Raw genomic sequence first — 10,867 nt, 5'->3', positions numbered from 1 at the left:
AAATAAACACCAACTTTATTAATATAATAGCAACAGAAAAGGTTTCCAATTTCTAAGAAGGAAATAACATAACACCAGCACAAAAGAGTAAATGCCTACATTTCTTGTTCTGATCGCTTCCCACCACACACCGAAGGTTCCTCAAGACAGTTGCCACCGGAGCTGCTGCAGGAACATGTTTTTCACTGGGCATAGCTTCACAGTCAACTCCTCAAGCAGAAGACTAAAATATTATTTCTTTTTAGAAGATCTTGGTTGTGGAAGAACATATCAATATGGAGACAAGATCTTTCCTTCTAAAATTCAAGAAACACTACTAACTAATGTATCAATTTTTCTCTGATAGTGTGCCAGAGTGCTCTGTGAAGAATCCTTTTCCATCCATACCCCATGTTTGGGTGAGAGGAGAGTGGAAAGCTGCCAGTACACTAGCAGACATTCCTGGTGATGCTCTGTGCTCTGCTCCCTTTCCGCTGGTAGTAGTAGGTATCTTTTCTGGTAGCTGCAGCACCTTGATGTGGGGGGAAGGAAGAGGCCACCAACGAATCACCTCTTCTTGAAGCCATATTTTTTGCGTTCATAGAAGAGATCTGTCTTAGAGCTCCCCAAATTAACAATCTTTGGGCAGCCATCTCTCTAGAAAACAGAACAGAAAAGTTAAGTCTTTGAGCCTGAACCAAGAGTGAATTAAGATAAAAAATTTAAGCCCAGTGTGGTAGCATGTGTCTTTAGTCCCAGCTACTCAGTAGGCTGACGCAGGAGGATCACGAGCCCAGGAGTTTGAGGCCATAGTAAGCTATGATAATGCCTGTGAATAGCCAGCTACTGTTACCCCACTATGGGCAACATAGCGAGACCCCATCTCTTGGGGAAAAAAAAAAAAATTTGGTTGGGCATGGTGGCTCATGCTTGTAATCCAAGCACTTTGGAGGCCAAGGCGGGTGGATCACCTGAGGTCAGGAGTTCAAGACCAGCCTGACCAACATGGTGAAACCCCGTCTTACTAAAAAAAAAAAAAAAAAAATTGGTCAGAGTTCAACTTCTCACCTTATTATTTGAAGCCCACAATAAATGGGTTTGCAAATGTGTCTAAACACCAGTATCTCCTTAATTGGGAGGCTGAGATCTATCAGCACTGTTTCTTCCCAATCTCTTTGCACTTACGAAAGACCATTTTATAACTTTTGGATTAATGGTTTAGCCATTTATCTTACCAGTTATCCTATTACCCTATTTGATCTATCATCAGTAATTTTTTTTTTTGACGGAGTCGTGCTGTTGCCCAGGCTGGAGTGCAATGGTGCAACCTTGGCTCACTGCAGCCTCTGCCTCCGGGGTTCAAGCAATTCTCCTGCCTCAGCCTCCCAAGGAGCTGGGATTATAGGTGCCCGCCACCACACCAGGCTAATTTTTGTATTTTTAGTAGAGACCAGGTTTCACCATGTTGGCCAGGCTGGTCTCAAACTCCTGCCCTCATGATCTGCCCACCTGAGCCCCACAAAGTGCTGGGATTACAGGCTAGGCATGGTGGTTCATGCCTGTAATCCTAGCACTTTGGAAGGCTAAGGCAGGCAGATCACCTGAGGTCAGGAGTTCAAGACCAGCCTGACCAACACGGTAAAAACCCATCTCTACTAAATATACAAAAATTAGCCGGGCAGTGTCTAACACCTGTAATCCCAGCTACTCAGGAGGCTAAGACTGCAGTGAGCTGAGGTCATGCCACTGCACTCTAGCCTGGGAGACAAAAGCAAGACTCTGTCTCAAAAAAATAAGTAAAATAACAGCTGAGGTAGGCGGATCACGAGGTCAAGAGATGGAGACCATCCTGGCCAACGTGGTGAAACCCCATCTCTACTAAAAATACAAAAAAATTAGCTGTGTGTAGTGGTGCCCGCCTGTAGTCCTGGCTACTTGAGAGCTGAGGCAGGAAATTGCTTGAACCTGGGAAGCGGAGAGTGCAGTGAGCTGAGGTTGTGCCACTGCACTCCAGCCTGGCACCTGGTGACAGAGTGAGACACTTGTCTTAAAAAAAAAAAAAAAAAAATTTACTAAACACCTAAGAATGTGCTCAGAGCCTGCCTACCCTCTATCCCAGGCATCCCCAAACTGCGGCCCCCTGAGGCCATTTATCCGGCACCCCCACCGCACTTCAGGAAGGGGCACCTCTTTCATTGGTGGTCAGTGAGAGAAGCACAGTATGTGGCGGCCCTCCAACGGTCTGAGGGACAGTGAACTGGCCTCCTGTGTAAAAATTTGGGGACGCCTGCTCTATCCAATGACCTACAAATTACACTTAGAATGTTGGATTCTCAGCCGGGTGTGGTGGCTCACGCCTGTAATCCCAGCACTTTGGGAGGCGGAAGCGGGTGGATCATGAAGCGAAGAGATTGAGACCATCCTGGCTAACATGGTAAAACCCCATCTCTACTAAAAAATATGGTACAGTTGAGGTAGAATATGAAACTCTTAAATGTCCAAAGGGTTTTCCTTGAGTGGTTAAAAAAAATGTTAATAATCACTGCAGAACAAGCTGTCTAGCCCTCCTGCACTATCTCAAGTATGGAGAGGATACCAGAAAGGGAAAAAAGCCCAAAAGACTTTAAGAAATAGTACCAGCCAGGCGTGGTGGCTCATGCCTGTAATCCCAGCAGTCTGGGAGGATGAAGCAGAACTGCTTGAGGCCAGGAGTTTAAGACCAGCATGGCCAGAACAGCAAGATACCACCTATTTAAAAAAAAAAAAAAAAGAAATAGTACCTTACATTTTGAATACCATAGGAGAAAAATGGGTTTTATGTATCTTCATTAATTCACCTTATTTCACATGTGGTCTTTGACACAGAGCACTAGTATGCTAGAGACAGATGACTGTTGACAGACCATGCACTGATCTGTCACGACAGGCTGCCCTGGCCATTCAGTGAGTTTGAGTGCTTTCAGTGAAGCCCCTGGGAAGCTGTGTTCTACACAAATGATGACTCCATCAGTTGATTAGAGATGATGGGAAGAAAACCAGGGAAGCTGCAATTGGAAAACCCTTACAGGTATGTTGATTTTACTAAACACCCATGTCAGGGTTTGAGTCCTGTGATATTAGGTGATAGTATGAATTAATCAACTCCTTAGCCATCTCATTTTCTTTTTTTCTTTTTTTTTTTTTTTTTGAGACGCAGTTTCACTCGTTACCCAGGCTGGAGTGCAATGGCGCCATCTCGGCTCACCGCAACCTCCGCCTCCTGGGTTCAGGCAATTCTCCTGCCTCAGCCTCCTGAGTAGCTCGGATTACAGACATGTGCCACCATGCCCAGCTACTTTTTTGTATTTTTAGTAGAGACGGGGTTTCACCATGTTGACCAGGATGGTCTCGATCTCTTGACCTCGTGATCCACCCGCCTCGGCCTCCCAAAGTGCTGGGATTACAGGCTTGAGCCACCGCGCCCGGCTCATTTTCTTTTTTTAAAAAGGATTATTATTTTTTGAGACAGAGTCTTGCTCTGTCACCCAGGCTGGAGTGCAGTGGCGCAATCTCAGCTCATTGCAACGTCCACCTCCTGGGTTCAAGTGATTCTCCTGCCTCAGCCTCCTGAGTAGTTGGGATTACAGGCACATGTCACCACGCCTGGCTGATGTTTAAAATATTTTTAGTAGAGACAGGGTTTCACCATGTTAGCTCAGATGGTCTCCATCTCCTGACCTCGTGATTCACCCACCTCGGCCTCCCAAAGTGCTGAGCTTACAGGCATGAGCCACTGCACCCGGCCAGCCTTCTCATTTCTAATTCAACAAATCTCTTTCTCTGGGGGCTGAGATCAATAACTACAAAAATATCTGAAAACACACAAAGCTAACATTTTAGGACCATGGGTGACAAGTGACTAGATTTTTTTTTTTTTTTTTGGGAAATGGAGTCTTGCTGTGTTGCCCAGGCTGGAGTGCAATAGTGCCATCTCAGCTCACTGCAACCTCCACCTCCCAGGTTCAAGCAACTCTCCCGCTTGAGCCTCCTGAGTAGATGTTATTACAGGCGCCTGCTACCATACCAGCTAATTTTTGTATTTTTACTAGAGATGAGGTTTCACCATGTTGGCTAGGCTGGTCTCGAACTCCTGAATTTAGGTGATCTGCCTACCTCAGCCTCCCAAAGTGCTGGGATTACAGATGTGAGCCACTGCACCAAGCCCCAAAATTTAATTAACTTTTAACTTTTTTCCTTAGGAGTGCAATGAGAAAAAAAAATAAAAGGTTAAGAAATACTGAGTCAGGCTGGGTGCAGTGGCTCATGCCTGTAATCCCAACACACTGGAAGGCCGAGGCGGGCAGATCATCTGAGGTCAGGAGTTTGAGACCAGCCTGACCAACATGGTGAAACCCCATCTCTCCTAAAGATGCAAAAATTAGGCTGGGTGCAGTAGCTCACACCTGTAATCCCAGAACTTTGGGAGGCCAAGGTGGGTAGATCACGAGGTCAGGAGTTTGAGACCATCCTGGCCAACAAGTTGAAACCCTGTTACTACCAAAAATATAAAAATTAGCCAGGTGTGGTGGCACACACCTGTAATCCCAGCTTCTCGGGGGGGTTGAGACAGGAGAATTGTTTGAACCCGGGAGGCGGAGGTTGCAGTGAGCCAAGATCCTGCCACTGCACACCAGCCTGGGATCGAAAAGAGTGAGACTCCATCTCAAAAAGAACAAAAAAAACAAACAAAAAAACACCAGGCATGGTGACTCACATCTGTAATCCCAGCTACTTGGGAAGCTGAAGCAGAAGTGCTTGAACCCAGGAGATGGAGATTGTAGTGAGCCAAGATTGCACCACTGCACTCAGCCTTGGCAACAAGAGGGAAACTCCATTTCAAAAATAGTAATAATAATAAAGAAAAGAAAGAAACATTGAGTCAGACCACCTAGGTTCTAGTCCTGGATCAGTCACCTATTAGCCATGTGACCTTGTGCCCACCAAGTTGCTTTAACATCTCTAAGCTTTAGCATCCTCATCTGTATCACACATAACTTTTGGAAAACAATGTTCAGCAGAGTACCTGGCATATATTAAAAGCTTCATAAATGTTAGTGCCATTTTTATTATTTTCTGGTTGTTAAGAACTGAGGAAAATGGTAAGGAAAAGGAACAAAGGAGTCAAGACGAAGGAGATTATACAATATGGCACCATAAGAACCTGCAAATTAGTCCTCTGATAGCAATGTCCACAGACATTATCCCTGTCTCCTGGTTATTCTTGTGGCTTTAAAAAATTATAAATGAGAACACCTAGCTTAGTTTACCTGACTAATTCCCTTATAAATTATGAATGTTTCAGGAAGAGAACAATAACAAGGGTTGCTTGGGTTGTAGGCAGGTTTCTTCATAGGAAAAAGCCTTGGCCACTTAATCTACATGATGATCTGTAAGGCTGAGAGCCTGGATCATGTCACTGGACTGCTTTGTGTTCCTTGGAAACTAGTGCTGAAAATGTGAGCTAGATTCCGTCTCAAATATCCTCAGAACTTTCATGTATAATGTCAAGTAGGGGAAGTGACATCTAAATTAAGTCTCACGGACAGAATGAGGCACAAGGATCTAAAGGTATCAGTTCACACACTACATTCAGAGGAGTCAGACAGCAATTAACATTTATTAAGCATTCTCTGGTTGCAATCTTACGCCAGATAAGAACTCTAGCTATGGCCGGGCGCGGTGGCTCAAGCCTGTAATCCCAGCACTTTGGGAGGCCGAGGCGGGTGGATCACAAGGTCAAGAGATCGAGACCATCTTGGTCAACATGGTGAAACCCCGTCTCTACTAAAAATAGAAAAATTAGCCGGGCGCGGTGGCTCAAGCCTGTAATCCCAGCACTTTGGGAGGCCGAGGCGGGTGGATCACAAGGTCAAGAGATCGAGACCATCTTGGTCAACATGGTGAAACCCCGTCTCTACTAAAAATACAAAAAAAATAGCTGGGCATGGTGGTGCGTGCCTGTAATCCCAGCTACTCAGGAGGCTGAGGCAGGAGAATTGCCTGAACCCAGGAGGCGGAGGTTGCGGTGAGCTGAGATCGCGCCATTGCACTCCAGCCTGGGTAACAAGAGCGAAACTCCGTCTCAAAAAAAAAAAACAAGAACTCTAGCTATAACCATGCAAAAATTCAAGAAAATGCTATCTTAACTGCATCGTGTAGCTAGTTTAGACACTATTTGTAACTTTTCTTCACTGCTGTTAGCTTATCATGGTTTCACTGCTTATAGACCAGAATTACCAAATACCTATCATGTACTAGACACCCTACAGGGATACCTCTGGATGACTTACAGGGGCAGCACCAAAACATATGTACCCTTGCACCGTATGTCAGACATTGCACCACAACCTATGGAAAAGGACAGGCAAATAGACAAACCAAAATCCTGCCTCTAATGAAGTGTAATCTAGCTAGCAGACTAGATCTGGATTTCTAGACAGCCGGATATGACTTGACAGTTGAAAGTAAATGCAAATCAGAGTCGAGGACAAGAGAAAGGTCCGAATCACTAACGGAAGTTAGGTTTTTGGCATTTCAGGACCTTTCTCATCCCCTAAACAACAGAAGATAGATGGTGTTCTCTTTTTTTTAAGATGGAATTTTGCTCTTGTTGCCCATACTGGAGTGCAATGACATGATCTTGGCTCAGGTGACTGCAACCTCCACTTCCTGGGTTCCAGCTATTCTCCTGCCTCAGCCTCCTGAGTAGCTGAGATTACAGACATGTGCCAACATGCCCAGCTAATATTGTATTTTTGGTAGAGATGAGGTTTTACCTGTTGGCCAGGGTGGTCTCAAACTTCTGACCTCAGGTGATCCACCCACTTCGGCCTTCCAAAGTGCTGGGATTGCAGGCATGAATCACCGTGCCCAGCCCAACGGTGTAGTCTTATCTGGGCCAATCTCTCCCACTCACTGGGAGTAGGCAGGATCCAAGTGCATGAAACAAGGCACTGGGGTTGTTGCCTTCACCATGGGCACATCCCAAAAGCAATTGTAAAGGGGACACTACAAGAGTTAGTAGAACAGCCTGGGCTTGCCAGAGGAACTATAAAATGGGCATCATAATAGTCATCCCTATTTAACAAAGTTTAAATAAGGAACTAGGTGTGATAACATCTGTAAAAGACCTATTCTTTGCTCATGGGAATATGAAGAATTGTCTATCTTTTGCCTTGTTCTAAATTAGAATTGAATTAGGTAACTGGGTACCATCATTAACCTAGTGGGACAATACCATACTTCCTTTTGTTTTGTTTTTTGAAGAAAACAAGCTGATTCAGTTTCCCACCTAGAAACCTCTGCTGCCAGCACTAACCTAAAGAAATGGGGTAAACCTTGCCTGTAGCACTGGTCTATAAACTCTCTCTCCTGGCTTTTGGCTCAGAGAGTTGAATAATTTAAGTAGCCACTGTCATACACAATGTCAAGGGACAAAAAAAATCACGATGCAAGTCCACAATAATTACTACAATATTAAACCAAAGACATACGTTACCTGCTTAAAGCTGATGTCAACTTGAATTGTCCCAAATTCAACTTTGTCATGATATATACCCAAATAGTGCTTAATGATAGATATGAGGTATTAATGAGTGGCTGTGACACAACATGCACTGTACAGGACTAATTAAACACACAGGGTCTTTATCACCCAGGCTGGAGTGCAGTGGCGTGAACACGGCTCACTGCAGCCTTGACCTCCTAGGCTCAAGTGATTCACCCACCTCAGCTTCCCAGGTAGCTGGGACCACAGGTGCATACCACCACACCCGACTAATGAAAAATTTTTTTTTGGCCAGTCATGATGGCTCATGCCTGTAATCCAGTTCTTGAGGAGGCTCAGGCAGGAGGATTGCTTGAGCTCAGGAGCTCGAGACCAATCCAGGCAAATAAAACGAGACCCCATCTCTACAAAAAAATTAGCCAGGCTGGACATGGCAGCTCATGCCTGTAATCCCAGCAGTTTGGGAGGCTGAGGCAGGCAGATCACCTGAGGTCAGGAGTTTGAGACCAGCCTAACCAATATGGAGAAACCTTGTCTCTACTAAAAATACAGAAAAAATTGTTGGGTGTAGTGACACATGCCTGTAATCTTAGCTGCTTGGGAGGCTGAGGCAGGAGAATCACTTGAACCAGGAGGTGGAGGTTGTGGTGAGCCAAGATTGTGCCAATGTACTCCAGCCTAGGCAACAAGGGCAAAACTCCCCATCTCAAAAAAAAAAAAAAGAAAACAAATTAGCTAGGTGTGGTGGTGTATGCCTGCAGTCCCAGCTACTTGGGAAGCTGAGGTGAGAGGACTGCTTGAGCCCAGGAGGTCAAGGCTGCAGTGAGCCTTGCACATGATCATCACACTGTACCCCAGCCTGGCCACAGAGCAAGAGACCCTTTCTCAAATAAAAATGATTATTTTTTGTTGAGATGGGATCTTGCTGTATGGCCCAGGCTGGTCTTGAACTCTTGGCCTGAAGTCATTCTCCTGCTGTGGACTCCCAAAGTGCTGAGATTACCGGTGTGAGCCACCATCCCCAACCAGATGTCTTTTTTTTTCTGAGACAGAGTCTCACTCTGTTACCCAGACTGGAGTGCAATGGCACAATTTTTGCTCACTGCAACCTCTGCCTCCCGGGTTCAAGTGATTCTCCTACTTCAGCCTCCTGAGTAGCTGGGATTACAGGTGCACACCAATATGCCTGGCTAATTTTTGTATTTTTAGTAGAGTCAAGGTTTCACCATGTTGGTCAGGCTGGTCTGGAACTCTTGACCTCATGATCCACCTGCCTCAGCCTCCCAAAGTGCTGGGATTACAGGCGTGAGCCACTGAGCATGGCGCAGATGTCATTTCTGAATAAGAATAATCACAGAGAGACATAAAAAGAATAGAGAGAGGGCTCTCGAAATTGCTGGTCTTGACAAAGATTTGCTTCCCTTGCATTTTCCCCTTGATGCAAAATAACTGCCTTTTATTGGACTCCACCCAGTTTGACTCACAGAACTTGAAGAAATTATAACCTAGATGACTAGATGAACACAGTAATCTCCATAGACCATAGGAGATTGCAGTGGATGGCAAAGTGTTACTAAATAAAAGGAGGAAAGGTCAGATGGAAAGCTGTACACTTACATCCTTCTCCTGGATGGTACACTCCTTACAATAATAGGCATCAGAGACCCCAGGGCCTCCACAGATCACACAGCGCCCCTGGTAAGATCCATAGTTACATTCATCACATATGCGAACCAGAGTGCAGGGACGCACATAGGAGTCACAAATCACACACTTGCCATCACCTGTAAGGAAGAGAATGAAGTCATGCTCACTAGCAAGTTTTTCAGTCCTCTGCTATCTCCTGCCATGGGGAAATATACTAGTCTCCTGGGAAATACACTAGTCTCCTTTTGACAGTGACTTTAGGGCCCTCCTCTTGGGATCACAAAACTCGGTTTATCCAGCATCCATCTCAAGCCCCTCAACACATACAAAAGTTCATCAATTAGCATATGGAAAGAACTTAGAAAAGCACTTGGGAGATGATAAGCCTATATAATTGCTGGCAAAATGTTGTATGTTGGGGAGGGGTCATGCTACTCTGGCGATTCTTCCTGTTGAAAGCTAGAGATAGATACAGCTTTATATGTGCAAGTGGCAGTGGGGAGATGGAGGGGCTTTTGGTTGAAGTCCAGCATCCAGATCCAGGCACATCTACTCAAAGACCCCTTTGTGGCACTTTGGCTGGCTCCACAGAAACTGGGAGTGGGAAGGGTGGGTTGTTGGGACGGTGTGTTCCACTCACATTTTTCACACAGTCTTCCAATGGCTGCAAGATCAAAGACAGTAAAAAGTACAATGAAAGGTTTTGACAAAGAGGGGAAGTACATCCTCGACCTGGGGGCAGGGACATGAACAAGGACTGCAGTGAGCCCTGCGTATAGCCATTTTATCTTTACAAATTTCCACATGAAGCGAACTCACAGCCCCAGTATCCTTCTGAATCTCTTCCAAAGTCCTGAGCAAGCTAAGTTTCTCTAGACTTGGCCCAGATCCCACCCCCGACGCCTGCCTGGGGCTTCCAGCACGCGCACCCCCACCCTCTTTTCATCAGAGGCCAAAAACCTGCGCGCTCCTACAACACCCACGCCTGAGAGGCGGGAAACGTGGCGCCTGAGAGGCAAGACCCTAAGGAAGAGATGGAAACCCCCGAGCCCCCAGATCCTAACACTACCCCTACCCAGATAGCCGGGGGCAGGGCGCAGTCTCACCAACACCAGCCTGTTTCCGGCAAAAAATCAAATCAGGATGATGTTTAGCCATAGTTCCCAACGAAGCCGGCCACCGGAAGCTTCGGGAACTTCCGTCCGACCTTTAATCCCTACGGTTCCTGCCTCCACGTCGTTGTGATTGGTCCTCTAGGCTTCCGTCAGTTTACAATCCTTGCACCAGGCCTCGCTTGCTCTCGCGAGAGTTTTATCGCTGGGCGGTCAGGTCCTGGCAGGTGCGTGAAAGTCTTAAAAACTCCCAGATTTGGGTGGCAGAGATAATTAAAATTTGTTATTGGATAAACATCTCTGTGCTTGGTATTTACTTCTGCAAGTGACTTTAGGCAGTTTTATTTCCTCTTTTTCCTCTTGCGCGTCGGTTCATTACACGTGAGCTCCGCCCACTGCGTTTGCAGGGTTCCGGCGCCTCTAGGCAGGCCCCCGCCTTCACCGTGACGCTTCGTTATTTCGGGCACGCCCCTGCCCAGAGGCTTTAAAACCGCCGTGTGTCACGTCACTTTCACGCGACCTCATCTTTGTCAGTGCACAAAATGGCGCCCTACAGCCTACTGGTGACCCGGCTGCAGGTGAG

General features: G+C 46.1%; 2 protein-coding genes across 2 annotated transcripts in view; one reads left to right on the top strand and one right to left on the bottom strand.

Annotated features, from left to right (window-relative positions):
• PHF5A (PHD finger protein 5A) lies at positions 1-10,395 on the bottom strand. Its single transcript, XM_039463060.2, has 4 exons — positions 10,279-10,395; positions 9,813-9,836; positions 9,143-9,309; positions 1-636 (listed from the first exon to the last, which is right to left on the bottom strand). Exons 1-4 carry the CDS (start codon positions 10,328-10,330, stop codon positions 547-549), a joined length of 333 nt encoding a protein of 110 aa, XP_039318994.1. The 5' UTR covers positions 10,331-10,395; the 3' UTR covers positions 1-546.
• A 358-nt stretch (positions 10,396-10,753) lies between these two features.
• The window catches only part of ACO2 (aconitase 2), a 61,044-nt gene continuing 60,930 nt past the window's right edge, over positions 10,754-10,867 (top strand). Inside the window, exon 1 of the mRNA XM_039463011.2 lies at positions 10,754-10,862. Within this exon, the coding sequence (XP_039318945.1) occupies positions 10,827-10,862 (36 nt within the window). The 5' untranslated portion in view covers positions 10,754-10,826. The remainder of the gene's footprint in view (positions 10,863-10,867) is intronic.

This window comes from Saimiri boliviensis, chromosome 21, assembly GCF_048565385.1.
Source record: "Saimiri boliviensis isolate mSaiBol1 chromosome 21, mSaiBol1.pri, whole genome shotgun sequence".
NCBI lineage: Eukaryota > Metazoa > Chordata > Mammalia > Primates > Cebidae > Saimiri > Saimiri boliviensis.
This window is presented reverse-complemented; position numbering and strand designations above follow the sequence as displayed.

Bases quoted from the DNA above. Each gene is read 5' to 3' on its own strand.
- PHF5A (XM_039463060.2), bottom strand. From the start codon at position 10,330: ATGGCTAAACATCATCCTGATTTGATTTTTTGCCGGAAACAGGCTGGT. The intron at 9,310-9,812 runs GTGAGTGGAACA...TCTTCCTTACAG, and splicing joins TGGAAGACTGTGTGAAAAAT to GTGATGGCAAGTGTGTGATT. The intron at 637-9,142 runs GTAAGTGTACAG...TCTGTTTTCTAG, and splicing joins GTACCATCCAGGAGAAGGAT to AGAGATGGCTGCCCAAAGAT.